The 25491-nt window shown below is 36.8% G+C and overlaps 2 protein-coding genes across 4 annotated transcripts; both read right to left on the minus strand.

Moving 5' to 3' along the window:
- Positions 1-452: 452 nt before the first annotated feature.
- LOC135215714 (chymotrypsinogen A-like) lies at positions 453-13350 on the minus strand. Of its 2 annotated transcripts, none has more exons than XM_064250670.1 (11): positions 12976-13350; positions 7943-8009; positions 6985-7109; positions 5871-5962; positions 5525-5685; positions 4312-4486; positions 3912-4021; positions 3284-3439; positions 2655-2803; positions 1362-1482; positions 453-977 (listed from the first exon to the last, which is right to left on the minus strand). In XM_064250670.1, the coding sequence occupies exons 2-11, from the start codon at positions 7986-7988 to the stop codon at positions 922-924; spliced, it is 1191 nt and encodes a 396-aa protein (XP_064106740.1). In that variant the 5' UTR covers positions 7989-8009; positions 12976-13350; the 3' UTR covers positions 453-921. The 2 variants fall into 2 exon arrangements, with proteins under 2 accessions (XP_064106740.1, XP_064106741.1); XM_064250671.1 differs by lacking the exon at positions 12976-13350 and adding an exon at positions 10265-10504.
- A 2656-nt stretch (positions 13351-16006) lies between these two features.
- Positions 16007-23773, minus strand: LOC135215155 (uncharacterized). 2 transcript variants are annotated; one of them, XM_064249608.1, is made up of 4 exons: positions 23527-23773; positions 21126-21213; positions 19981-20243; positions 16007-16191 (listed from the first exon to the last, which is right to left on the minus strand). In XM_064249608.1, the coding sequence occupies exons 1-4, from the start codon at positions 23541-23543 to the stop codon at positions 16008-16010; spliced, it is 552 nt and encodes a 183-aa protein (XP_064105678.1). In that variant the 5' UTR covers positions 23544-23773; the 3' UTR covers position 16007. The 2 variants fall into 2 exon arrangements, with proteins under 2 accessions (XP_064105678.1, XP_064105679.1); XM_064249609.1 differs by having other exon boundaries at positions 21126-21201; positions 23527-23770.
- Between the last annotated feature and the right edge of the window lie 1718 nt (positions 23774-25491).

Consider the following 25491-nt stretch of genomic DNA (forward strand, 5'->3'; position numbering starts at 1 on the left):
CTCAGTTTCATTTTCAAATGCTTCCAAGTTGAGTAACTGACTCATCTTAGACTCAGTTTCATTTTCAAATGCTTCCAAGTTGAGTAACTGACTCATCTTAGACTCAGTTTCATTTTCAAATGCTTCCAAGTTGAGTAACTGACTCATCTTAGACTCAGTTTCAATTTCAAATGCTTCCGAGTTGAGTAACTGACTCATCTTAGACTCAGTTTCAGTTTCAAATGCTTCCAAGTTGAGTAACTGACTCTTGTTAGACTCAGTTTAGTTTCCAAATCCTTCCAAGTTGGTTAACCGACTCTCCTTAGACTCAGTTTCAATTTCAAATGCTTCCGAGTTGAGTAACTGACTCTTGCTAGACTCAGCTTCACCAACAAATTAGGCCAATAACGTCTAATACCACTTAAAATTTCATTTATTTTATTCGTAAAGTTGAAATCGAGGTCTACTGCGTCTAAAGAAACTTATAATTTGGCTGAATTCATTCGTAAACTTTAAATTAACCTGAAGGTTGAAGAACCAACGCTTAATTCAGTCCATTTAATTGTAGTATACATTAGGCTAATCAAACAATATGGCTGCTACGTGTTAAGCTATTTCATAAAACCAGCGGAAGGGTTCAATTGCATATGAGTCCATGGTGGTTTAATAAAACACGTTTTCTATTGCACATGAGTCTCTGGTGGTTTAACAAGACTCATTTCAATTGTAAATGTCTATACTGGTTAAACAAAACACGGGTTTCACTTGCACATGAGTCTATAGTTGTTTGCTTAACATGACAGTTAGGTGAATAATAAATATAAAACTCTTCACTTGACATAAATATTAGAAAGAGTTACACATGATTCATTGCGTCACATCTGCGAGGCGTTGCATTCCTTGGTCTTATGGAGAATTGCTTGTTTTAATATGAGGAGACTCTCACTGGTGGCATATTCCGTAAGTTCCAACTTTAGACGATATCCAGTCCACGTAGCCTGCGATAGACATTAGACTAAGTTTAGGGTCAGTCCAGATTAAAGTTTGGACATTTATTTTTCTTTTTGGTGGTTCAAGGTTGGTAATTATGTATATAAAATAAAGAAAATGGACTTACGATGCCTTTGTATGGTCTAGAGAATAGTATGTTTGCTGTAACTCTGATTACAAGCAAAATATCATTCATCTATAATCGAATATTCGTAAAATATACTATGACAGTTGATATTTGTCATTCTTGGGAAGTTCATCGTTAGTAATCCTATATATAAAACAAAAAATAGACCTATAATAACTTTGTATTAGCCAGGAAACAATATCGTCACGCTATCTCGAATTTTAAGCAAATATTCACATAAAATCTATGATAGTTCTGTACTTACTGGTCAGACGCGTATAGACGCCATAGAAGTTTTCAGATCCACAGCCTATTCCCAGGGACGTGGCACCAATTTGGGTGAATATCCCGCCCGTTTCGACAACTAGAGGTCCTCCTGAATCACCCTGGTTAAAAAAAATAAAGTGGATAAGAAAGATGATAAACAGCTACTTCAAATACAAAAGGAGGAAAAGTAGATGGGGTGGAGGGTGGAGAGTAAAGTAGAAGGTACTTGGTAATATTCTGTAAACAAGCAAAACCAATTGTAAAATCACCTTAACTTTTTGTGGATGATTAAAAATTGAAGTGATAACTTCAAGTGATGATGAAAAAGGACAACATTAAACGATACTATACTTACAAAGAATCGCTTTTAAAATTTATTGCAGAAAATGGTCATACAGAAAGTGAAGCTAAGGACGATTAAAATACTTAGAAAAGTAATAGTAGATAACAAAGGAGTATCATTTTTGGAACAATAGATTAACAATACCAAAGAGAAAATCTATGAAGTAAAACTATGCGGACAGATTATCATAGAAAAATTAAAATGAAAAATTTAAAAAAAAAAAAAAATTATTGGCAATTGCAAAATCCTTACTTTAGATCAAGTCATGACTCTTTTTGGGGGCCAAGGTGTCGAATTTGCAGTTTTGTTATTATTATTTGAGGAAATGCATTAACGTTGATTTTAATAATCGACTTTTTGTTTCAGTAAAGCATCATGCCAGTCTCTTACCAATAAGGTAGTGCAGTGACTTCAAATAATTGCAGAAAAAAAATGCATATTCGACATTTTTCTCCAAAAAGGGACAATTTAGTGGTATACAGATTTACCTTGATTGATCTATCTTAACTGACAGGTGTCCTAGGCTGTCCTATCTTACCTGACAGATCTCCTAGACTATTCTATCTTAACTAACAGGTCTCCTAGACCGTCCTATTTTAACTGACAGATAGTTCCTCGTTGGACACGTGGTTTTCGCGCTCGGCTGCCAATCTGGTGGCCCGAAGTTCGAATCCCGGCTCGGCCAACGCGGAATCAGAGGAATTTATTTCTGGTGATAGAAATAAATTTCTCGATATAGCGTGGTTCGGATCCCACAATAAGCTGTAGGTCCCGTTGCTAGGTGACCAATTGGTTCCTAGCCACGTAAAAATATCTAATCCTTCGGGCCAGCCCTAGGAGAGCTGTTAATCAGCTCAGTGGTCTGGTAAAACTAAGATATACTTAACTGACAGGTGTCATAGACTGTTCTGCCTTACCTGACAGGTGTCCTAGTCTGTCCTATCTTACCTGACAGGTTCCGTTGCCACCTGCATCTGACCCAGCACACAGCATGTTGTCCGTAATCACTGAAAACATCCCGTTGCTTCCCAAGCACACAGAATTATTGACAACATCGACCTCGACTTCTTGAAGTTCAGAAGGGAAAACAGGTGTTCCTGAAAGCAGATGTGTCATGATTATAAAACGTGAAGGGCCTGTTTAACTCCGCATGTGTCCAGTATGTTTGTTTAGGAGTGTGTAGATAAATAAATAAATAAATAAATAAATAAATAAATAAAGGGTAAGTCTAGTTAGGTTATATCTCCTCTGAAATGCCAACTACACAAAAGCCTACTAGGCCCACAATAGTCCTAACCCCTTGCTCTGTTGAGTTAGTGGTCCAGACTTATTTTGGGGGATCCAAATGGGGCAAAGCCCCCTCGGCCAGGCGGGGCAAGGCTTCCAAGTTTAGGTTAGATTAAGGTCAATCTGGTTAGGTCATATTCCCGCTAAAACGCAGACTAGGCCTATAGAAGCCTTGATCCCTTACTCTGCTATATTTCGTTCCTAAATGAATAAATAACTAGATAATTGTTAACCAACTAGATAAACATATAATACTAGTACACCATAACCAAAGATTCGATCATACAAACCATAGTCTAGTGATCCCCAACCGGTAGCTATGGCCTTCATCCCTGCATAGGTCTCCTGTGTTCCAACAGTTGGCAGGCAAACTGCAGCCACTCTTGTGTCTGTGAAATTCAGGTCCTCTGCCAGCTTGACTAGTGCGATGTCATTTTCCTTCGTTTCTGGTGAATCAGTGGAAGGGTGTGTTAGGTATTCTTTGTAGAATTTAAATGTATTTGTTGATTTATCGTATGATAAGTGGTAAAACTTCGTATAGGCCTAAGAATGGAGCTTGTTTCAAAATGAAGAGTTTTGGCTGACAATTCACTGAAAATGAATAATGTAGACATTCAGTTGCCAGTTTCAGTTCAAATACATAATGTACGATTATTAACTACATACTTCAAATGAAAATAACGTAAACTAAATCATTATTAATCTAATTATCTAGATCATGAGTCTAAAGTCAGCCAAATGACCTCAAGATCACACCAGGTTTTGGGCAAACATCTGACCAGTACCAGAGTTCATGTCACTAACATTTTAAAACATTTACTTCATTATAATCCACATGTTTGCTTATGAGTGTTATTCGAAATGTTCACGGAGGCATTTATGTTAATAAAGTAGCTTCTGAAATAGCTTCTAACTCACCAGGATTATATTGTTCATGCTTAATGACGGTCTCAATATTGACTCTTCGTCCAGAGGTGAGTGGGGAAAGCCAAGAGTGTGCTCCAACAATCACTTGGTCCTCGAAGATACTGGAGAGAGAGAGAGAGAGAGAGAGAGAGAGAGAGAGAGAGAGAGAGAGAGAGAGAGAGAGTACAATTTAAAAAACAGCAGTTTATATATATAAATCACCAGATAATTAGGCGTATATTACCGTCAAACCATCAGTAGGCCTATAAATTAAAAACGAATAAGAACACAGAACACAGAAGCAGAACAAAAGAACAAAAGCCTCTGGTAACTATTTTGAACAAAAACCTTCAGCAAGTAATTCTAAATTATAATTTTTAATAATTATTTTTCCCTGACATTTCAAACTCACACGCCACAATGTGCAGCTGTCAAGACGAATCTCTTATTGATGACGGATCCTCCACAATAGAAGTCCTGGAAGTCGTTATTGCCAGGCCAGGCTATGGCGACTTGCCAGGGGTACTCGTTCTGGCCCGTAGGATGCCCGCCTACGATCCTGGATTGTCTGTTGGGTATCCCGCAGGCTGAGAAGGGAACGGAATTAGGATTATTTTCTAATAGTCTCTTGAGAGGATTTCTCAAGGCCAAGAACCTGGATTTGCTTCAGAATCTAGGCAATGCTAAGTTAATGTACTCAAGAGAGGGATTTCTCAAAGGCCAAGAACCTGGATTTACTTCGCAGTCTAATCAATGCTAGGTTAATCTACTGAGGCGAGGGATTTCCCACGTCCAAGAACCTGGATTTACTTCTGAATCTAAGCAATGCTAGATTAATCTACTCAAGAGAGGGATTTCTCAAGGCCAAGAACCTGGATTTACTTCAGAATCTATGCAATGTTAGATTAATCCACTCAGGAGAGGGATTTCTTATGTCTAAACCTGGATTTACTTCAGAATCTATGCAGTGCTAGATTAATGTACTCAGGAGAGGGATTTCTCAAGTCCAAGAACCTGTATTTACTTCATAATCTAAGCTAGGTTAATCTACTCAAGAGAGGGATTTCTCACATCCAAGAACCTGGATTTACTTCAGAATCTATGCAATGCTAGATTAATCTACTGAGGAGAGGGATTTCTCAAGTCCAAGAACCTGGATTTACTTCAGAATCTAGGCAATGCTAGGTTAATCTACTCAAGAGAGGGATTTCTCACATCCAAGAACCTGGATTTACTTCAGAATCTATGCAATGCTAGATTAATCTACTGAGGAGAGGGATTTCTCAAGTCCAAGAACCTGGATTTACTTCAGAATTTATGCAATGCTAGATTATCTACTCAGAGAGGGATTTCTCAAGTCCAAGAACCTGGATTAACTTCATGAATTAGCAAGAATGCTAGATTAATCTACTCAAGAGAGGGATTTCTCAAGTCCAAGAACCTGGATTAACTTCATGAATTAAGCAATGCTAGATTAATCTACTCAAGAGAGGGATTTCTCAAGTCCAAGAACCTGGATTAACTTCATGAATTAAGCAATGCTAGATTAATCTACTCAAGAGAGGGATTTACTTCAAAGTAGGCCTATAAGCTCGCAGGGTTTTCCAAGATGGCTTCTCACTTACTGCATGTCGTGGGGACTTCCTCGTCAGGAGTGGCCGGCATAACCGTCGCTTGACAGGAGAAGCCTCTCTTGTTCCACAGCCTGTCAGAATGGAAGTTGATCGAGAGAGAGGTGCCGTTGCTCGTAAAACCTATCGGCCTGCGTTCGAACCCTCCACAAAACCTGTTGGAGCGGAGAGAGAGGGATAGATTAAAAGAACGCTTTTAGAATGAGTTTGTATATACGCAATCATCAGATCAACAGGCATATACATTTTTTATCAAATCAGCCTTGGACCTACGTAAAAAATGGATAGAGAGAGAGAGAGAGAGAGAGAGAGAGAGAGAGAGAGACTCCTCCCTACTTACTTAATCCCATTAAGAGAAAGGTAGTCGAAACAAACTCGGTATTTGCGACGCTGCGTCCGAAACTGGTCACAATCCACCACTATATTTGTTCCCTGAAATGATTCGAAAATGATTTAAGTTACGCTTATAATTCTAAATTCATCTGTCCTTATGATTTTACTTAAAAAGAGTTATTTACTTATACCCGTGACTTATTGAAGCTTATTTTTCACGAGAATATTGACCTTGGGACCAGATTAATCAGGAGAATTTGAAGTTTGTGGCCCATCCGAGCCTGATTGGTTGATCAGATAGTGGCGAGCTGATCAGATGAGTTTGAAAGCTCTTTGAATTACTTATCTATTCATTCATCTATTTATATATTTACTTATCTATCTGTCTGTCTATCTATATATCTATCTATCTATCTATCTATCTATCTATCTATCTATCTATCTATCCATCTACCCAATTATTTCCTTATTTAGTTTGCCAATCGATATAGGAAGACGAACGAAGTATATCTTTCTCAACATTGTTTGAAAGAAAAACAGTTTTTATTCTATTGATTTCTGGCTGCCAAAACTGGCTGTCACACCCAAAAAAAAATGGTGTCTAAATATAACTAGGGATATTAATACCTTTTCTTCAAGTTATTAACGCTTAGGAAAATAAGTATTTCTAGACTCAATAAACTTCAAGCTACTTTTAGTGCGAAGATACTTGAATCTTTGAAAAGTTTAAGTAACTTAAGATAACCTTTCGAATTCCATGATTCTCAATTCATTTTTTTATATGAATGATGATATAAATCGTTCCAGGAAACTGGAATCTCATAAGAAAAATAGTCCATCTAGGCCTATCGAAATTCCGAAATTACTATGATGAAACTGTCAACGATTCTACATGAAGCTATATTGCACTTTTAAGTGGCGTAGGCCTAAGTAACAATATATAAATATATAATATATTTATATATGTTACTTAGGCCTACTGAAAATAAATGAGTGTAGATGGGCCTGAATATAGGAAATGCACGGTGTCAATATAAGAATAAAGATACTCCATAAGTTTAAATGTCATCCTAGTTTGATTATGCCTATCGACATAGGCCTACGGAAATACCAAAACTTACCGTTAAGTTCCATCCGCAGTCTGTCTTCCTGGGATACCTACGCGGAAATCTGGGAGATTTAAATATCACTGTAGTTCCTAGATTCATGGCATATGGTGTAGAATTTGTCATACATGGCAACTCCACTATTTGGAAGAAGAAGAAAAAATTTAGACTTAATTTTTTACCCATTAGAAGAAGAAGAGTATAGGCTTTTTTTTTTTCTTTTTACAAAATCGTACCACCCTTACCTTACACTCAGTTATGAAACTAACCAAATAAACTCTTTAGCATCAATGTTTGGGGCCAATAATGACCTTAATTCCACCTAAAAAAGCTTGCGTCATGTAGGTCATACCATCTGAATTTATATGAGTAAAAGGTAGATAGTAAACTATACTCGGTTTTTTTCCATCTGTCCAGCCGCCTGTGGTGTTTGTGTATGGTAACACTGCGTCCTGGGCTTTAGATAGTCACATTCAGCTTACATTCAACAATAATAACAATATCCTATTTCGAATATTAACGGTGTAATTCGCATCAGTAAATTATTAAAACGCTTTTCAGTTGCAAATGTACACCCAAATATCCTTTTATTTACCTAAAATTTACACATAGCGTAACTATTTAAAGCCCGGGAAGCAGCGTTACCATATGAAAACACCACAGGCCGATGGACAGATGAAAAAAAACAGTTATAGGCATTTCGCAAATTGTCTCAAATTTTAGGCTGATAGCAAAATGCACTGATCCCCTCAGGGGCTAGTACAAAACATGGCGAGACAGTGATTCACCTACACTGTTTCGCCGTATTTAGTACTAACACCTGGGAGATTCAATGTCCCTAATCGCATTTTGCCATATGCCTGAAATAAAGGCCTGGTTTCGCTATCTTCCTGTAACATATACACAGTATAAATAAATACACAGTAATGTAAACCCCTTATCAGGTCACTTAGGCCTAAGACATCATCCTTACCTGTTGCTCTGAGGGCACCGATTGCGTCCTTAGCTGGTTTTTGCATCGAGGCTTCGCGACCTTCCTCCTGAAGAAGAAGATAATTAATAAATAATCAATTATTCGTCAGGTTTTTTTTTCATTTATTGATAGAAAATCATTAATATAAGTCCCAATAACTTCAGCTTCACTGAGACTATGTCCTCTGATTATGGAGCTAGTTATGTCCGCTTACGTTTCACGTAATTACTAATTAATGGAAGAATACGAACAAGATATGTTTGTGACAAATTGTAGACTCAAGAGGTAATGAGTAATGTCAGGTGTTTTAAACGACGTCACAGTTTCGCGCTTTAAAATGACGTCACAGTTTCTGATATTCACAGTTCCGAGCTTTTTAACGACTTCAGTTTTAATGCAACTCTTAACAGTTACGAGCAAAATTCACGACGTCAAAGTTTTACAGCAATTTAATGTAATAGTCACAGTTATGAACAAAATACCAGACGTCACAGGACGTCACGGTTACGAGCAAAATACACGATGCCACAGTCACAGTTTTAACGCAACTCTCACGGTTACGAACAAATTATACAATTTTACCGCGAGAATTGATAATTTCATGTTAACTTATTTACACGAGTGAAGTATATGAGAGGTATTTAGGCGTATGCGAGATTTATGTGAATGTTTTTCTGTTAGAAAACATACTAATTTCCTTTTTAATGAGTGTAATTTACATAGAGAATTTGCAAAGTAAAGCAAGCTAATGGTCTAAGTGCGTGATGTCAGCTCGGGTGATTTCAAAATGAGTGATTTGTATATATATATATATATATATATAATATATATATGATATATATATATATATATCCATATATATATATATAGATTATAATATATATATATATAGATTATATATATAATAATATAATAATAGATAATGACATTTTTCAAATATAGGTAAGATTTATATAAACATATATATACGTATATATTCATTTTCCAAACAGTTAATCAGTCTTCGATGTCAAAGTCATATAATATAACTTAACAGTGTTGTATAAGATCGATATAGGCCTAATGTTGCATATTTATCGATTACTCTTAAAAGTGAATTGGTAGGTTGATGTTCATACTGAATCTGTTAATGAAGTTTTTGCTTCGATATTTCACTAAGACAACAGACAGTCATCGGTCGTTTCATTCTTTGATAACTGGCGTATGTGAGTGAATAAAAACATTATTTTAGAACCGAAAACTTGACTTCTTTGAGAACACTAGACGTATTGTTTTTAAATATCTGAGAACGGCTTTGAACATGTCAATTATCATAGTTCTGGGATTATGATAGATAATCTCTGTCTGTGTTATGGCATGGTAACTGGCGTATATTATATAATTCCTTGATAATTGGTGTTGGTGTATAAGTACACGTTCTGAATGAAAAAAAAAACTAGGCCTAGCGTTTTTAAATTTATTAAAATGGCTTTTAATTTTCCAGTTATCACACAGTTGGGATTATAACAGGTAAGAAATGGCGTATTATTATAAATCCATGCTAACTGGTGTATAATTACACGTTCTGAGTGAAAAACACACGTTTTCGAGAATAGCGAACTCGCGTTCTTGGAGAAAACTAGGCCTTAAATTTCTGCAAAAGGCTTTCAACCTTTCTAAGCTTCAACAGTGTAGGATTAATAGACCTCCTGATCTTTTCTAATGACTTGAGGATAATTCAGTTCAGTAATCCCAAAGGGGATTAACCAATGATTAAATCTCTAGCAGAGCTTCTACGCCAGGGAACTTTGCACATTCAAAAATCGACACCTTCACCCAACTGATCTCTCTATCTTGCTGTCTGAGTACTGCAACTCACTATTGTCACTGTCTTATGCCCCGAATGGACTCGGAATTGCTCAAATTTCATAAAAATAGAGCCCAACGGTGCCCAAATTACATAAAACAGATCCATCTGTGCCCAAATTTCAAAAAAAGCGTAAAAAGTTATCAAATTTCATTCAGTATGTCTCAGAAGTGGCCAAATTTAATTAAAAATCCCCCAAAGTTCATGAGAACCCAAAAATGCTTAAATTTCATTAAGAAGGCCCTTAAGTGCTTTAATTTCATAGAAAATAGCCCCAAAAATGCCCGAGTTTCATAGTGACAAATATTCATTAGGAAAAAAAAATCCAGAAATGCCCAAAACTTCATTAAAAAGCCTAAAAAGTGCCTAAATCTCATAAAAATGCCCTGAGAGTGCCCATTTTCTCACAGAGAAGGCCCAAAAGTGCCCCAATTTCATTAAAATCTAGTAAAAAAAAACCATCAGAGTATCTTTACCATTAGCGCTGAAGTGCGAAGAGCCGAGACGACCAGCAGATATCCCGCTAATGAAATTGCCCGAGAGGACGCCATGTTGGAACTCCCTCCCAGCCTGTCACCACGAAAAAGAGCCTCTGGGACTGTCACGAAGCGAAATGCGACCGCCGGATTCTCGCCCGGGGTGTCTCAGTAAATACCAGAGCTCTTTTGCATAATGGGCGTCGTGTACGAGACCTTGTAACGAAGGTTTACCTCATTAGAAACAGCTTAATCGTCTCGTTAGCGGCTCATTAAACTTGTGTACATTTCAGTTGAGGGATCTTGGACTCATATTATTTCTTCTTTTGGGGAATTAATAGGAATTCGCTCACGTCTTCTAAGAATTTAGCGACTGATGTGGAGAGGGAATTTGATCATTATGATCACCAGGTGATCCGTATGGGAGAGATCTGTCAGTCAACGATGATGAATGATATAATGAATCGGGATCCAAAACTGAAATACAAATCACATTTTTTTAATTTTATCGCTCTCATTATTCCTTCGTTTTGTTTATGTTAATGGAATAATGATTTATTATCAGTCTGTTTATTGGAAATATTTTTATTGTACGGAATCAAAGCTTCAGTTTTGCTTTGGTTAGATAAATAGCGAAATAATTAACTATAATTTTTGTTTATGATCTGTTATTCACGAATGCTAGTCTAATTATTTTTGAACAATCTATTCTTTGGTCTAACTATAGAGCAAAATAAATGCACATCGGATTCCATAGAAAAGGCTAAAGACATGTAAATTATAAAACCGTATAGACCTCAAACATTCCTTTACATATAAATCTGATTAAAAAAACAATTAAAAAAAAACCGAAAGATCTAGTAGGCCAGAGAAGATTGACAACCTGTCACCTGACCAGGTAATCATTCATATTCCCAAGGTACCTGGCAAGTACTTAGTTAATCTGCAGGCTCTGAAAAACCATAAAACAATTAAGTAGGACAAAGAGGTACGAATTATCACAGTTAATTATTTTTATAAAATTTAGCGTCATATCAACTGGTAGTAGACTCTCAGGAATCAGTGTATGGTTTGAATGTCATATTTCCTTAAACATGATTTGAAAGGTGATTATACCGGTATCCTGCAAGTTTCTTTTTACACATTCAGGTTAACACCATTGATTTGCGAGTAAAGTAACATGATTTAACATAAAACCAGCAACCACTCATTAATTCCCTTGGATATGGATATCAAAAGTTTTTAACAAATATAAGAGAACAAGTGTTTAGACTTTATATTACAATGTGCAGATATCTCTTTCTGAATAAGGAAGTTTGGGATCTTTTAATATATTTATTTAATTCCATTTTGCCTTAGATCTTAGTTGACAGATATGCATAATGCACACACACACACACACACACATATACACACACACAAACTGTAAGATTTGATTTAATTAGACAATATTTTTGACAATAAACCTCTAATTGACCAGTAAGCTAGATAGAGAGAGAGAGAGAGAGAGAGAGAGAGAGAGAGAGAGAGAGAGAGAGAGAAGGTAAATGAGTTGATTTGATTGGACAATTTTTTCTTAGACCAATACTAAAACTTCTAAGCGACCAAGAAGCTAGCCAATGATAGCAAGAAATATCCCCAATGTCTGAGAGAGAGAGAGAGAGAGAGAGAGAGAGAGAGAGAGAGAGAGAGAAAGGTGCTTTTTTGTGTGTGTGCGTGAGTGAAATATCCTCACTGTTTGAGAGAGAGAGAGAGAGAGGGGAAGGGGCTTTTTTACGTGTGTGTGTGTGTGGAATGAATTCATTAACATATCCATCAGGAGATTAAGGTCAAAAGACAATTAGGAGCTAAACACTAACCCCCCACCCCCAACTGACCCCTCCCCACTAATCCCCCCATCCCCAACTAACCCCTCCCCCCATGAAAAAAAATCTAAAAACACATGAGAATCAGCCAAGAAAGAAAGACCTTTTAAGAGATCACGCGACATCCCGTAGCCGTTGTATAATTCAGAGATCTAGTACTACTCATCACCCCTATAAACCCCTATAAATAAGAGCTTTTTTTTTCTTTCTTTTTTTTTTTAATAATTCGGGGGTCCTATAAAGAGGGCCTTTTTTATTTCTCCCAAAATGAGTCTAGACGATTAGTGGTCCATCGGTGGTTCTCCTGAATGACAGATGGACAGGACACGCTATGTTGGATGATTTGTTTTTCATTATAATCTCTCTCTCTCTCTCTCTCTCTCTCTCTCTCTCTCTCTCAATTTAAAATTTACGTGAATAGTATCAGCTTTTTATGCTAAAGGTTGAATATCCAGACTCAAGTCATTAAATTTCTCTCTCTCTCTCTCTCTCTCTCCTTCATCATGAATTGTTGGAATATTAAACAGTTTTGTTATACCAAAAGTTAAATATCTCGTCTCTCTCTCTCTCTCTCTCTCTCTCTCTCAGCAAACCTTATCATACAAATGCTTATTGTATATGTATATTGTTATCCTACAGACGCTGGTCTAGATAACTTATCTCTCTCTCTCTCTCTCTCTCTCTCTCTCTCTCTCTCTCTCTCTCTCTCTATATATATATCTATATATATATATATTATACAATAGTATATATATATTATATATATATAGCTTCTCAAACTTTCTTTTTCAAAACAGCGTAACAGAAAAATCCTGATTTACGACCGTGAAATGAAACAGTACTTACAATAATGCTGATCCTTATGTTGCAATGTCGTCCTCATAATGTAACTCTTGACTTGGGTTTGTGATCGAGCAAAATTAAGTGCCATTTATATCTAATAATCAATTTGCCACTTGTTATTCATTAAATAATAATGCACTTATCATTCATCTATTTTTCGTACACTTATGAATAATTCATAGACATTTCAATCGTATATGACAACATTTCCAATCTACTTGGCTTTCGGTTCTAGCAACTTGTATACAATTCCCACTCAATAGCAGACACATTACTTAAAAGCGTTCTTCTTGAAGGTAGGAACACGTAGGGACTCTAGGATTCCGACAGCCGATCCCAAAGGATTCCCCTTCTGTCCTTCTGCAACGGCACATGGATGGTAACTAATCAAATGATAGCGATAGTTCGTAACATAACGGAAGACTCGAGGAGGTATATCAAGGATTCTTGAGTCTAAGAAGTGCAATTCTTTTTCTTCAGATTTAGAGTAGGAATTTGGGTATGGGGGTATTATTGCCTCTGCATACCCCTTTTTGCCCCTTTCCTGCTGCAGTTGACTGACTGCCAAGTACTTATTTAGATACTTACACAAGCATTCATTGTTTTTAAGGAAGATGGCATAATCTTGCTTGGGCGGTAGATGTTTATTTTTATAATCAATTTTTTTTGTGTGTGGAATTAATCCTTGCATATGTACATTACGCTCTTGGGATATACATGTGTTTACTTCCTTTTCGTTATTTTAAAGTAATATCAGGCAGAGAGTACGTAAATGAAAGGAATTTTTATTAAATGTAACTGCTTCGTCTGAGCCAAACTACATTTTAATGAAATGAAATTCTTTCCATGTGTCTCGATTTCACGGACAAAATTAAGGTTTATGAATAACCTTCTTGGGAACGATTTTAATAAGACTTTAAGGAAAGGTCATGTAACCTTCCTATTTTAAAAATGATTCCATAACGTTCAGAATACTCAGGTGTTTACGATCCATGTTTGAATAAGGCATACGTCATGATCCTTAGATCCATGGACATTCTACATTTTAGCCTTATAAGACTCTAAAACAACTCCAGCCTGAATTATCTGATCCTCAGTTCTATGAACATTCAACATATTCGTCTTACAAGAGAACAAAAACAATCTCGGCCAGACTTCTTACCAAACAAAGATTTCAAACCATCATAAAAAGTATTCTCAAACCCACGAAGCAGTTTGACAGGTCAGGAACGCGAGTTCACAAAAGTGAAGTCAGTGAAAAAAGGAACTGTCAGATTTCTCAGACGAGAGAGAGAGAGAGAGAGGAGAGAGAGAGAGAGAGAGAGACTTTTATAGGGTCGCGTGACTAACCAGCAGGTAAAGAAATGTTAGCATTTTGTTGTGCTGTCACGGAGGGCTTGACCTGATCTGGTTCCTCAAAACTGAAGTTACGGGTATATATATATATATATATATATATATATATATATATATATATATATATATATATATATATATATATATATATATATATTATATATGTCATATCACATTACCACGTGATTCATATACATACATCGAGCTACAAATGTCCTTTAATTATCTAATTCACTCTACCTCGGAATTAATATATTTCATATATGCTTAACCGAAGGGGAATTTTATTAGGCGATAATAGAATTGTCGACGCCCGGGCGCGAACCCAGGACACCATAATAGCTTCACTGACGTCCTGGATTTGTATGGTGTCCTGGGTTCGCGCCCGGGCGCCGACAATTCTATTATCGCCTAATAAAATTCCCCTTCAGTTAAGCATATATGAAAATATATCAATTCCGAGGTAGAATGAATTAGATATTAAAGGACATTTGTAGCTCGATATATATATATATATATATATATATAATATATATATATATATATATATCTATATATATATATATATATATATATAAGATATAAATATATATATATACTATATATACTGAATTAAAAATAGGTACACACAGCAAAACTAATTTCCATTATCAAGATCTGCTTATTGCCCAAAATAATCTCCTATTTCTGAGTTAAAAATAAACTTACCAAACATCAATCTAACTAAAAGAAAATATCTATCTAAAAATGTCGATGATATAAAAAAAATATTACTCTGCTAACAAGTCAAAACTAACTCTCTATAAATTAACACAATACCTTTATTTAACAAAGTTAAATACGTTAGGAGGAGGAGTAGTTAAAGATGAATTGCTTTTCCCAGTGTCTTTAATAATACGATATTATTCCAGTTATATCACAAAGAGCTTCTTATAATAAATCAAATGCCCAGTCTGGCCTTTAATAAGTACCATAACTTATTCAGCAATTCTAAAAAAGTATTTTAACTTATACCTACAGCAGTTCTAAAAAAAAGTATCTTAACTTATACAGCAGTCCTAAAAAAAGTACCTTGTCTTACTCAGCGGTTCCAAACCTATGATTATTCGTCAATTTTCAGTCATAGAACTCTGTCCAACTTCTTCAGGTACTCGCCGAAGTAGGCCACGAGGAACCCATCTCTTTTCTCGTACCTCGGGAGCCGAATGAGCACCTCATTCGCCTGGTGCAGGTCGCTGAGGGCGTAGGACGTCTCTTCGTTGTGCAGGAGCTTGGAACGATCTCGGCGCAGTGCGCAAGCGCCGCTAGAAACAGGGCGTTCGAGTAGGTCTTCTTCGTGTAGGTGTTCTTGACGGTCATCAGGAGGCTGGCTATTTCGTCTTCGACCCCTGCGGCGGCCGAGACCAATAGGTTTCCGTTGAGGGTAGGAGGGTCGTAGCGCCCTTCTGCTAGAAGCCGTTTAGCCTCCGGGGCGTTGCCTGCAAGGGCGGCTTTGACGAAGGCGACGTCGAACTTCCATTCGCCGTCGATGTAGTGGAGGACCTTCTCCATCTTCTCCCAACTCCTCATGTTGACCGTCACGGCGAAGACCTCGTTGATGAGCTGGGCCCTCCCGTAGAAGTGTCGCCTGAAGACGCTGTAGATGACGTCCCACTGGTCCTGGCTGACGGCGGCTAGGATCAGAGGGTAGAGGTCCTCCTTGACGAAGTGGTGGTCGGTGTCCAAGAGCAGGCGGAGGACGTCCCAGTGGCCTTTGCTGGACGCCCCCCGGAGGATGTGGGCGGCTGACCGAGGGTGCAGCTGGGGTTGTGTCTTGAGGCACTTGCTGATGGCTTTCCAGGAGCCGTCCAGTTGGATGCTGCACTGGAATGAAAAGAAAAATAAACGAATTATCAATCAACATATTCAAGTGGCTTTCCAGGAGCCATCCAGTTGGATGCTGCACTGGAATGAAAAGAAAAATAAACGAATTATCAATCAACATATTCAAGTGGCTTTCCAGGAGCCGTCCAGTTGGATGCTGCACTGGAATGAAAAGAAAAAATAAACGAATTATCAATCAACATATTCAAGTGGCTATCCAGGAGCCGTCCAGTTGGATGCCGCACTGGAATGACAAGAAAAATAAACGAATTATCAATCAACATATTCAAGTGGCTATCCAGGAGCCGTCCAGTTGGATGCTGCACTGGAATGACAAGAAAAATAAACGAATTATCAATCAACATATTCAAGTGGCTATCCAGGAGCCGTCCAGTTGGATGCTGCACTGGAATGAAAAGAAAAATAAACGAATTATCAATCAACATATTCAAGTGGTTATCCAGGAGCCGTCCAGTTGGATGCTGCACTGGAATGAAAAGAAAAATAAACGAATTATCAATCAACTAATTCAAGTGGTTTTCCAGCAGCCGTCCAGTTGGATGCTGCACTGGAATGACAAGAAAAATAAACGAATTATCAATCAACATATTCAAGTGGCTATCCAGGAGCCGTCTAGTTGGATCCTGCACTGCAACAAAAAATAAACGAATTATCAATCATATTCAAGTGGCTATCCAGGAGCCGTCTAGTTGGATCCTGCACTGCAACAAAAAATAAACGAATTATCAATCATTATATTCCAGTGGCTTTCCAGGAGCAGTCCAGTTGAATGCTGCACTGGAATAACAAAATTATCAATTCAAACCACCATTTTCCAGTGGCTTTTCCAGGAGTAGTCCAGTTGAAATTTGCTGCACTGCAATAATAAAAAAATTATCATCAACATATTCCAGTGGCTTTCTAGGAGCCGTCCAGTTGGATACTGCACTGGAATGAAAGAAAAATAAACGAATTATCAATCAACATATTCAAGTGGTTTTCCAGGAGCCGTCCAGTTGGATGCTGCACTGCAATAAAAAATAAACGAATTATCAATCATTATATTCCAGTGGCTTTCCAGGAGCAGTCCAGTTGAATGCTGCACTGGAATAACAAAAATTATCAATTAACACATTCCAGTGGCTTTCCAGGAGTAGTCCAGTTGAATGCTGCACTGCAATAAAAAAAATTATCAATCAACATATTCCAGTGGCTTTCCAGGAGCCGTCCAGTTGGATGCTGCACTGGAATGAAAGAAAAATAAACGAATTATCAATCAACATATTCAAGTGGCTTTCCAGGTTCCGTTCAGTTGGATGCTGCACTGGAATAAAAAAAATAAACGAAATATCAATTAACATATTCCAGTGGCTTTCCAAGATCCGTCCAATTGAATGCTGCACTGGAATAAAAACAAAAACAAAAAAAATTTAATTATCACACTTAAATTATCATTGATTGATTGATTGTGGCTGCTAAAACTGGCGTCACAAATTTGGATTACAAGTAGGTAAACATAACGCCACCAAATTTACAGGTTAAGGGGCAGAAGAAAAAATATTAATAATAATAATAATAATAATAATAATAATAATAAAATAATAAAATAATAATAATTAATAATAACTAATATTCTTCGATTTCAAATCAGGGACTATTATAACAGTGGGAATGTACAAAATAATAATAATAATAATTAATAATATAAAATACTAATAATAATAATAATATAATAAATAATAATAATAACTTAAGTAAATAATAACATAATAATAATAATAATAATAATAAAATAATAATAATAATAGTAATAATAATAATAATGGATGGAGTTTGGAATAGAAAAATGCGCCTTAGTCAACATACAAAAAGGCAAAGTAACGAGAACTGAAGGGATAAAGCTACCAGATGGGAGCAACATCAAACACATAGAACAGACTGGATACAAATACCTGGGAATAATGGAAGGAGGGGATATAAAACACCAAGAGATGAAGGACATGATCAGGAAAGAATATATGCAGAGACTCAAGGCGATACTCAAGTCAAAACTCAACGCCGGAAATATGATAAAAGCCATAAACACATGGGCAGTGCCAGTAATCAGATACAGCGCAGGAATAATGGAATGGACGAATGCAGAACTCCGCAGCATAGATCAGAAAACCAGGAAACATATGACAATACACAAAGCACTACACCCAAGAGCAAATACGGACAGCCTATACATAACACGAAAGGAAGGAGGGAGAGGACTACTAAGCATAGAGGACTGCGTCAACATCGAGAACAGAGCACTGGGGCAATATCTGAAAACCAGTGAAGACTAGTGGCTAAAGAGTGCATGGGAAGAAGGACTAATAAAAGTAGACGAAGACCCAGAAATATACAGAGACAGGAGAATGACAGACAGAACAGAGGAATGGCACAACAAACCAATGCACGGACAATACATGAGACAGACTAAAGAACTAGCCAGCGATGACAATTGGCAATGGCTACAGAGGGGAGAGCTAAAGAAGGAAACTGAAGGAATGATAACAGCGGCACAACATCAGGCCCTAAGAACCAGATATGTTCAAAGAACGATAGACGGAAATAACATCTCTCCCATATGTAGGAAGTGCAATACGAAAAATGAAACCATAAACCACATAGTAAGCTAATGCCCGGCACTTGCACAGAACCAGTACAAAAAGAGGCATGATTCAGTAGCAAAAGCCCTCCACTGGAGCCTGTGCAAGAAACATCAGCTACCTTGCAGTAATAAGTGGTATGAGCACCAACCTGATGGAGTGATAGAAAACGATCAGGCAAAGATCCTCTGGGACTATGGTATCAGAACAGATAGGGTAATACGTGCAAATAGACCAGACGTGACTTTGATTGACAAAGTCAAGAAGAAAGTATCACTCATTGATGTCGCAATACCATGGGACACCAGAGTTGAAGAGAAAGAGAGGGGAAAATGGATAAGTATCAAGATCTGAAAATAGAAATAAGAAGGATATGGGATATGCCAGTGGAAATTGTACCCATAATCAAAGGAGCACTAGGCACGATCCCAAGATCCCTGAAAAGGAATCTAGAAAAACTAGAGGCTGAAGTAGCTCCAGGACTCATGCAGAAGAGTGTGATCCTAGAAACGGCGCACATAATAAGAAAAGTGATGGACTCCTAAGGAGGCAGGATGCAACCCGGAACCCCACCTATAAATACCACCCAGTCGAATTGGAGGGCTGTGATAGAGCCAAAGGAAAAAAATAATAATAATAATAATAATAGGCACGATCCCAAGATCCCAGAAAAGGAACCTGGAAAAACTATAGATGCCGAAGTAGATCCAGGACTCATGCAGAAGAGTGTGCTCCTAGAAACAGCACACACATAGTGAGAAAAGTGATGGACTCCTATAAGGATGCAGGATGCAACCCGGAACCCCCCACCCAGTCGAATTGGGTGACTGTGATAGACCAAAAATAAATAAATAAATAATAATTATAATAATAATAATCTAAAGTGATAAATGAGGAGCAATATATCAGCCCTTGGGAACTCATACAGAAGAAGAAGAAGAAAAAAAGGAATAAGTTTCAAGAAAAATAAAATGGAATAAAAAATAAAATGAAATCTCTATAATAATAATAATAGTCTGAAGCGATAAATAAAGAGCAATATACCAGCCCTTGGGAACTCCAACAGAAGAAGAAGAAGAAGAAGAAGAAGAAAGGAATAAGTTTCAAGAAAAATAAAATAGAATAAAAAAATACAACAAAATTCTCTACTCACGGCCACAGTAGCGTCGATGAGCGTCTCACGCACTCGACGTGCCCGTTTCGGGCAGCTCGACTCAAGGGCGTTGCCCCTTCGAACTTGACGTTCAGGTGGACGTCAGGGCACTGCAGGAGCATCTTGACGATCTCCACCTTCCCAAGGGCGCACGCCCTCGAGAGGAGACTCTCGTCCTCCTGCAGGGCATTCACGTTTCCGTCTCTGCTCAGATAGTCTTGGATCACGGTTGAGTTCCCCTGGTCCACTGCTTCGAGGACTTCCTGAAGGAGGGAGGGAGAGAGATGGGTAGGGGGTGAGGGAGAGGGGGGAAAGGAGAAAGTTGCAGTAGCACTCTCTCTCTCTCTCAAACACACACACATACACACACACAATAGATTGATACAATTTTTAAAGATGAAAACATAAAATGTTCTCTTTCTCTCTCTCTCTCTCTCTCTCTTCTCTCTCTCTCTCAAACACACACACAATAGATTTATACAATTTTTAAAGATGAAAACATAAAATTCTCTCTCTCTCTGCATTTTTTCCAGTGCATTTGATGCCTTTTTTGTTATACATTTGACTATCTTTCTCTCTCTCTCTCTCTCTCTCTCTCTCTCTCTCTCCTCTCTTCTCTACTCCTCTCTCTCTTTTATGCAGTTTTGCCAATGAATTTGACTCTCTCTCTTCTCTCCTCTATCTCTCTCTCTCTCTTCTCTCATGAGAATATAAAATGCTGTATCTCTCTCTCTCTCTCGCTCTCTCTCTCACTCTCTATCTCTCTCTCCTCTTCTAAGTTTGGTTTCATAAACATCACAAGCAAATGAGAACGACAAGAAAATTAATAAAATGTTAGGTAAAGACTCGATTTAAGTTTCCCAAAACTTATCTACTTTTCACTGAACGATCCTTTCTCTTTACTCACTTAGAATCTCCACTAATTCTCCTCCAAGATGAAAACTGATCTTACTTTTAACTTGAAAAGTTCTTTGACTTATTTTGAATCTGTATTAATTTTTCTTTGAAGATTATATACACCTTACACACACACACACACATAACACACACACACACACACACAAGACACGAACTCCACCAAGTTATCAGAATAAGGCCTGTCGATCTGACATACAGGTAAACAGACCCTAATTGAGAAAACTCACGACAGGTAAGGTGGGGCGGTCGTCATCACTGCATTCGTAACACTCGTTCTCCACCGGAAGTATTTCGAGCTGGTACCTGGAATTAGAACTTCATCTCATATATATATTATTAATATATTATATATATACATATATATATTATATATTATATATATATGTATATATATATATATATATATATAGATATAATATATAATATCTATATATATATATATATATATAATAAACAGTGTCCATAGCAATCTGAATATAAAAATGCACAAATAGTTAACTGTTACGATTGACGAAAAGCAAAATAATTAATGTCTCTAAATGAACACATTGCAATAACTATTCCCAGAGAGTTACGAGGAGTTAGAAGGATTAGGATGTCTCAAAGACTCATTAGTCTATCCTAAGAGGAGACGTCATGTGCTCATTTATCTGTAGGAGCAGGTTTTACTGTTCATTCAGTGTCCTTCTAATGGTTTTGTCTAGCTTTCTTTTAAACTCTTCCACACTGTTGCTCTACAACTTCTGGTGGCAGTTTATTCCACGTGTCACATATCTTGTATGTAAAGAAGTTCCCACAATGGGATGTGTTGTATCTCTTCAGTTCTTGTTTCCATCCATTATCTCTTGTCTGAGAGAGAGAGAGAGAGAGAGAGAGAGAGAGAGAGAGAGAGACACACAGACAGACAGACTGCAGAACACGTCCTGAATACTAATTCTTAACCAATCAAGAATACACAGGTGTCTAATGAAAAAACTCATTAATATTGTTGCAAACCTTCAACCTGACTATTTAAAAAACTAGGCTAATGAGTTAATTTATCTTCATATTCTTGTCATTATATTTTCATTGTTATAATGATAAATATGAAGTGTTTTCTATAATAATATATCAGTCATAAAATATGACTAGTAAAATAAAATTGGTTATTGAGTTCATTATCATCATTGTCTTGTCATTATATTTTCATCGTTATAATGATAAAATATGATGTATTTTTCTACAATGACGTACAAGTATAAAATGTTATGGAATTGTCATTATATTTTCATTTTTATAATAAGATATAAAGAGTTCCTCTACAATAATAAAGCAACCGTTAAATATTACGGTCCTGTCATTATATTTTCATTGTTATAATGATGAAACATGAAGTATTTTTCTATAATGAAGTACCAGCCATAAGATATAATGGACCTCTCTTTACATTTTCAATTTTATATTGATGAGATGTAAAGTGTTTTCCTACAATGATGTACCAACCATGAAACACTATACCTGTCATATGTGACCTTCTATAAACCGTTGCTATATAGTTAAGTAATTGGTCATTAACGAGATACAATTTCATCAAGTGTTTAGTGTTAAAAAACCTAAATTTATCAACATGTAAAGGATATCATAAACTTTAAAAAAGAAAAAAAACATTAAAAATATGTCACCTTGAACTCTGACCAATAAGGTTGAAAATTGAAATATATATTATATATATATATATATATATATATATTATATATATCTATATATATATATATATATATATATATTATATATATATATATATATATATATATATATTAAGTAGAATTAACCTTTACAATTTGTCAATGTGAAAATGATACCACGAATATGTACCTGGATTAAAGGCAATCTATAATACAAAATATTATTATGCATAATTTGATTTGCAAAAGTCACACTTATTTAAATATATTGTGGGATATATTACCACCAATAGTCTTGGCTTTATAAACGTTAAACTCATTAATGTAGTTTTAACGATCACCATTACATTTGAAACCTCTGTTAATTATAATATGCTGAATGACTTCACCAAGTCTGATCGCACTTCCTTCATTTAACCACAGAAGCGAACTTTGAACTTTGAACTTTGACCTGTTATTACCTTCCCTCTTCTCGTAGGTCAAACTTCAATAAAAAAAAAATTACACAAAAGGATATACACGCAGTTCACTGTAAGCGTTACAAAAATACGGTTTTGGCAAAGAACGTCGAGTAATGTCGAATACAACGAGGTACTCTGTGATTATGAGTCATACGGGCTACTCTCTCTCTCCTCTTCTTTCCCTCTATCTCTCGCTCTCTCTATCTCTCTCTCGGGCTACCAGGAACTCATGGATAAACACTGATTACACACAAACCCGGTATACAATTTAAATCATTATTTGAGCACTTCAGTAACTTCCGATGACTTACAAACAGAGAAGGGAGGGTAAGGGGGTCTATTTCTCTAGTTGGTGGGTGGGTGGGATCTTCACGCCCACCCTTCGCCTCCCCCCCACAACCAAAAAAAAAACGCCCTCTGTATTTTTTTTCCAAGGCAGCCACACCTCTTCAACAGATCATGGTTGCCTTTATAAACTCCCTGAACACAACAGGCCGTCTCACCTTTGATAGCTATCCATGTTGTTTTCACACCTTTCCAATTAACCTGTCGGCGAGTTTTCCCAACCGATGAATCCTCAGTTTGCTTATAATGGTGTCCGTAGCCTGCCCAAACCGTCACGTGAATGCAGGGGTTAGTAAGAAGCTTTGTAGCAGTCTATACACGGCACAGCTTAGCCTAGTTGCAGGCAACCGGGTTACTGCTCCGTCCTCCCTCTCTCTCTCTCTCTTGAGGTTTTCCTTCACCAATTCACGTTTTCTACCGGCGATACGACGAGCTGGCAACTCGCACTTGCATACACACACACACACACATACACGCACGCACACGCGCGCGCACACTCGCACAAACGCACACAAACACGTCCTTAAGATTTGTCATCGTCCGGGGCTGGGTTGGGTTGGGTTGGTATTAGCAGATATGTCTTTGTGATGGATTCCGTCAAGAAGCGAATAATTGTCTAAGTCTCTCTTTTTAGATATACGTCTTTAACAAGTTAAATAATTAGGGTATTCGATAATGCGATATATATATATATATAGATATATACTATATATATATATATATATATATATAGATATATATTATATATATTATATTATCTATCTATATATTTATAATATATTATTATATATAATCCATCCCTTTCAACTCATTGTCATTGATAACGATCTGAATGCGGTTGATTCTTATATTATATTCAAACTTTATCTTCAAGATTATTCGTTTTCTGAGACCAGCATTCCTTTCTTATCAAGCGAGATTGAGTTTATCTCCATATCTTGGCTCAACTCTCTCTCTCTCTCTCTCTCTCTCTCTCTCTCTCTCTTTCAGTAAAAAAAAAAAACTGCATTTACAAGAATACAGTCTAGGGATCTGAACTATAAGTGCATCTCCACATCTTGGACCAACCATCTCTCTCTCTCTCTCTCTCTCTCTTCTCTCTCTCTCTCTCTCTCTCTCTGTCGTTAAAAAAAAAAAAAACTGCATTTACAGAATAAAGTCTAGGGATCTGAACTATAAAGTGGCATACCACCTCTTATACCAACCATCTGTGTGTGTGTGTGTGTGTGTGTGTGTGGAGAGTGCAATTTTTATAACAACCTCGTTCAGGGTTCTATTGTAATCGGACACGCGGCCAAAAACCGCAAAATCAGATCAAATCTACTTTTGTCAGTAGCGCAAACAAGAGCAGTGTAAGTGATCTGTAAATTCCTTGTACTGATCACACGTTCTTGATGACTTTAAGGCTTGATTCGTATTGTATACTGTATACACTTAAGAGGGCGTGTGTATTTACACACGAGCGTACATGGTGTATGAATACTCGCACAAGCATTATGAATGTACTGACGCAAGGCACAATATTTCGAGTTATATCATTAATTTATTTAATCTGATTATTTATTGACCCACGTGACATTTAAGTAAACCAGGCTAATATTCTGAAAGCATGAATACAGGTCATAAAGCACTATACAAGCGCTAAAATACAGTTCATAAAGCACTATACAAGCGTTAAAATACAGTTCATAAAGCATAGAGGCACAAAGCACTGCACAAGCCTTGCCATAACAAAAATTCTTCTTCTTCCTCTTCTGCTGGAAGTGACTGGATAAACGAGTGACCCTCAAGACCACCGTCGGAAATGACAGAATATTATGAATATCTTAACAAAAACAACCGTTTATCCGCCCCATTCCTTTGTTTTGAAGGAGAGAATGAGAGAATTGGGGAATTAGAGATAATAGGAGAGAATAGAATAAATAAATGAATAAATAAAAACGCTGGGCTTAGCAAATCATATGTGCGTTCGTTCGGTCTAGGGAAACTGTGAGCCGAATGATATTGCAATTGTTAATATATTATCATAGTCTGGGTTTCTCGCCAAGTCTTTCACTTGAAAAATAAGAAGAAAAAAAGCCAATGGCTATTTTCATTATCATGAGAAAGGTACACTTTAATTT

This window comes from Macrobrachium nipponense, chromosome 5 (genome assembly GCF_015104395.2).
Source record: "Macrobrachium nipponense isolate FS-2020 chromosome 5, ASM1510439v2, whole genome shotgun sequence".
In the NCBI taxonomy this organism is placed as follows: Eukaryota; Metazoa; Arthropoda; class Malacostraca; order Decapoda; family Palaemonidae; genus Macrobrachium; species Macrobrachium nipponense.

What these genes read in the sequence shown, in the direction of transcription:
- LOC135215155 (XM_064249608.1), bottom strand. An exon ending in ACCGCCCCACCTTACCTGTC is followed by an intron (nt 20,244 to 21,125) that starts GTGAGTTTTCTC and finishes TCCCTCCTTCAG; the next exon opens with GAAGTCCTCGAAGCAGTGGA. An exon ending in TCATCGACGCTACTGTGGCC is followed by an intron (nt 16,192 to 19,980) that starts GTGAGTAGAGAA and finishes TTTTCATTCCAG; the next exon opens with TGCAGCATCCAACTGGACGG.
- LOC135215714 (XM_064250671.1), bottom strand. Translation starts at nt 10,339, where the DNA reads ATGGCGTCCTCTCGGGCAATTTCATTAGCGGGATATCTGCTGGTCGTC. An exon ending in CGGTGCCCTCAGAGCAACAG is followed by an intron (nt 7,110 to 7,942) that starts GTAAGGATGATG and finishes TCTTCCAAATAG; the next exon opens with TGGAGTTGCCATGTATGACA. An exon ending in TTGGGGATCACTAGACTATG is followed by an intron (nt 2,804 to 3,283) that starts GTTTGTATGATC and finishes ATCTGCTTTCAG; the next exon opens with GAACACCTGTTTTCCCTTCT.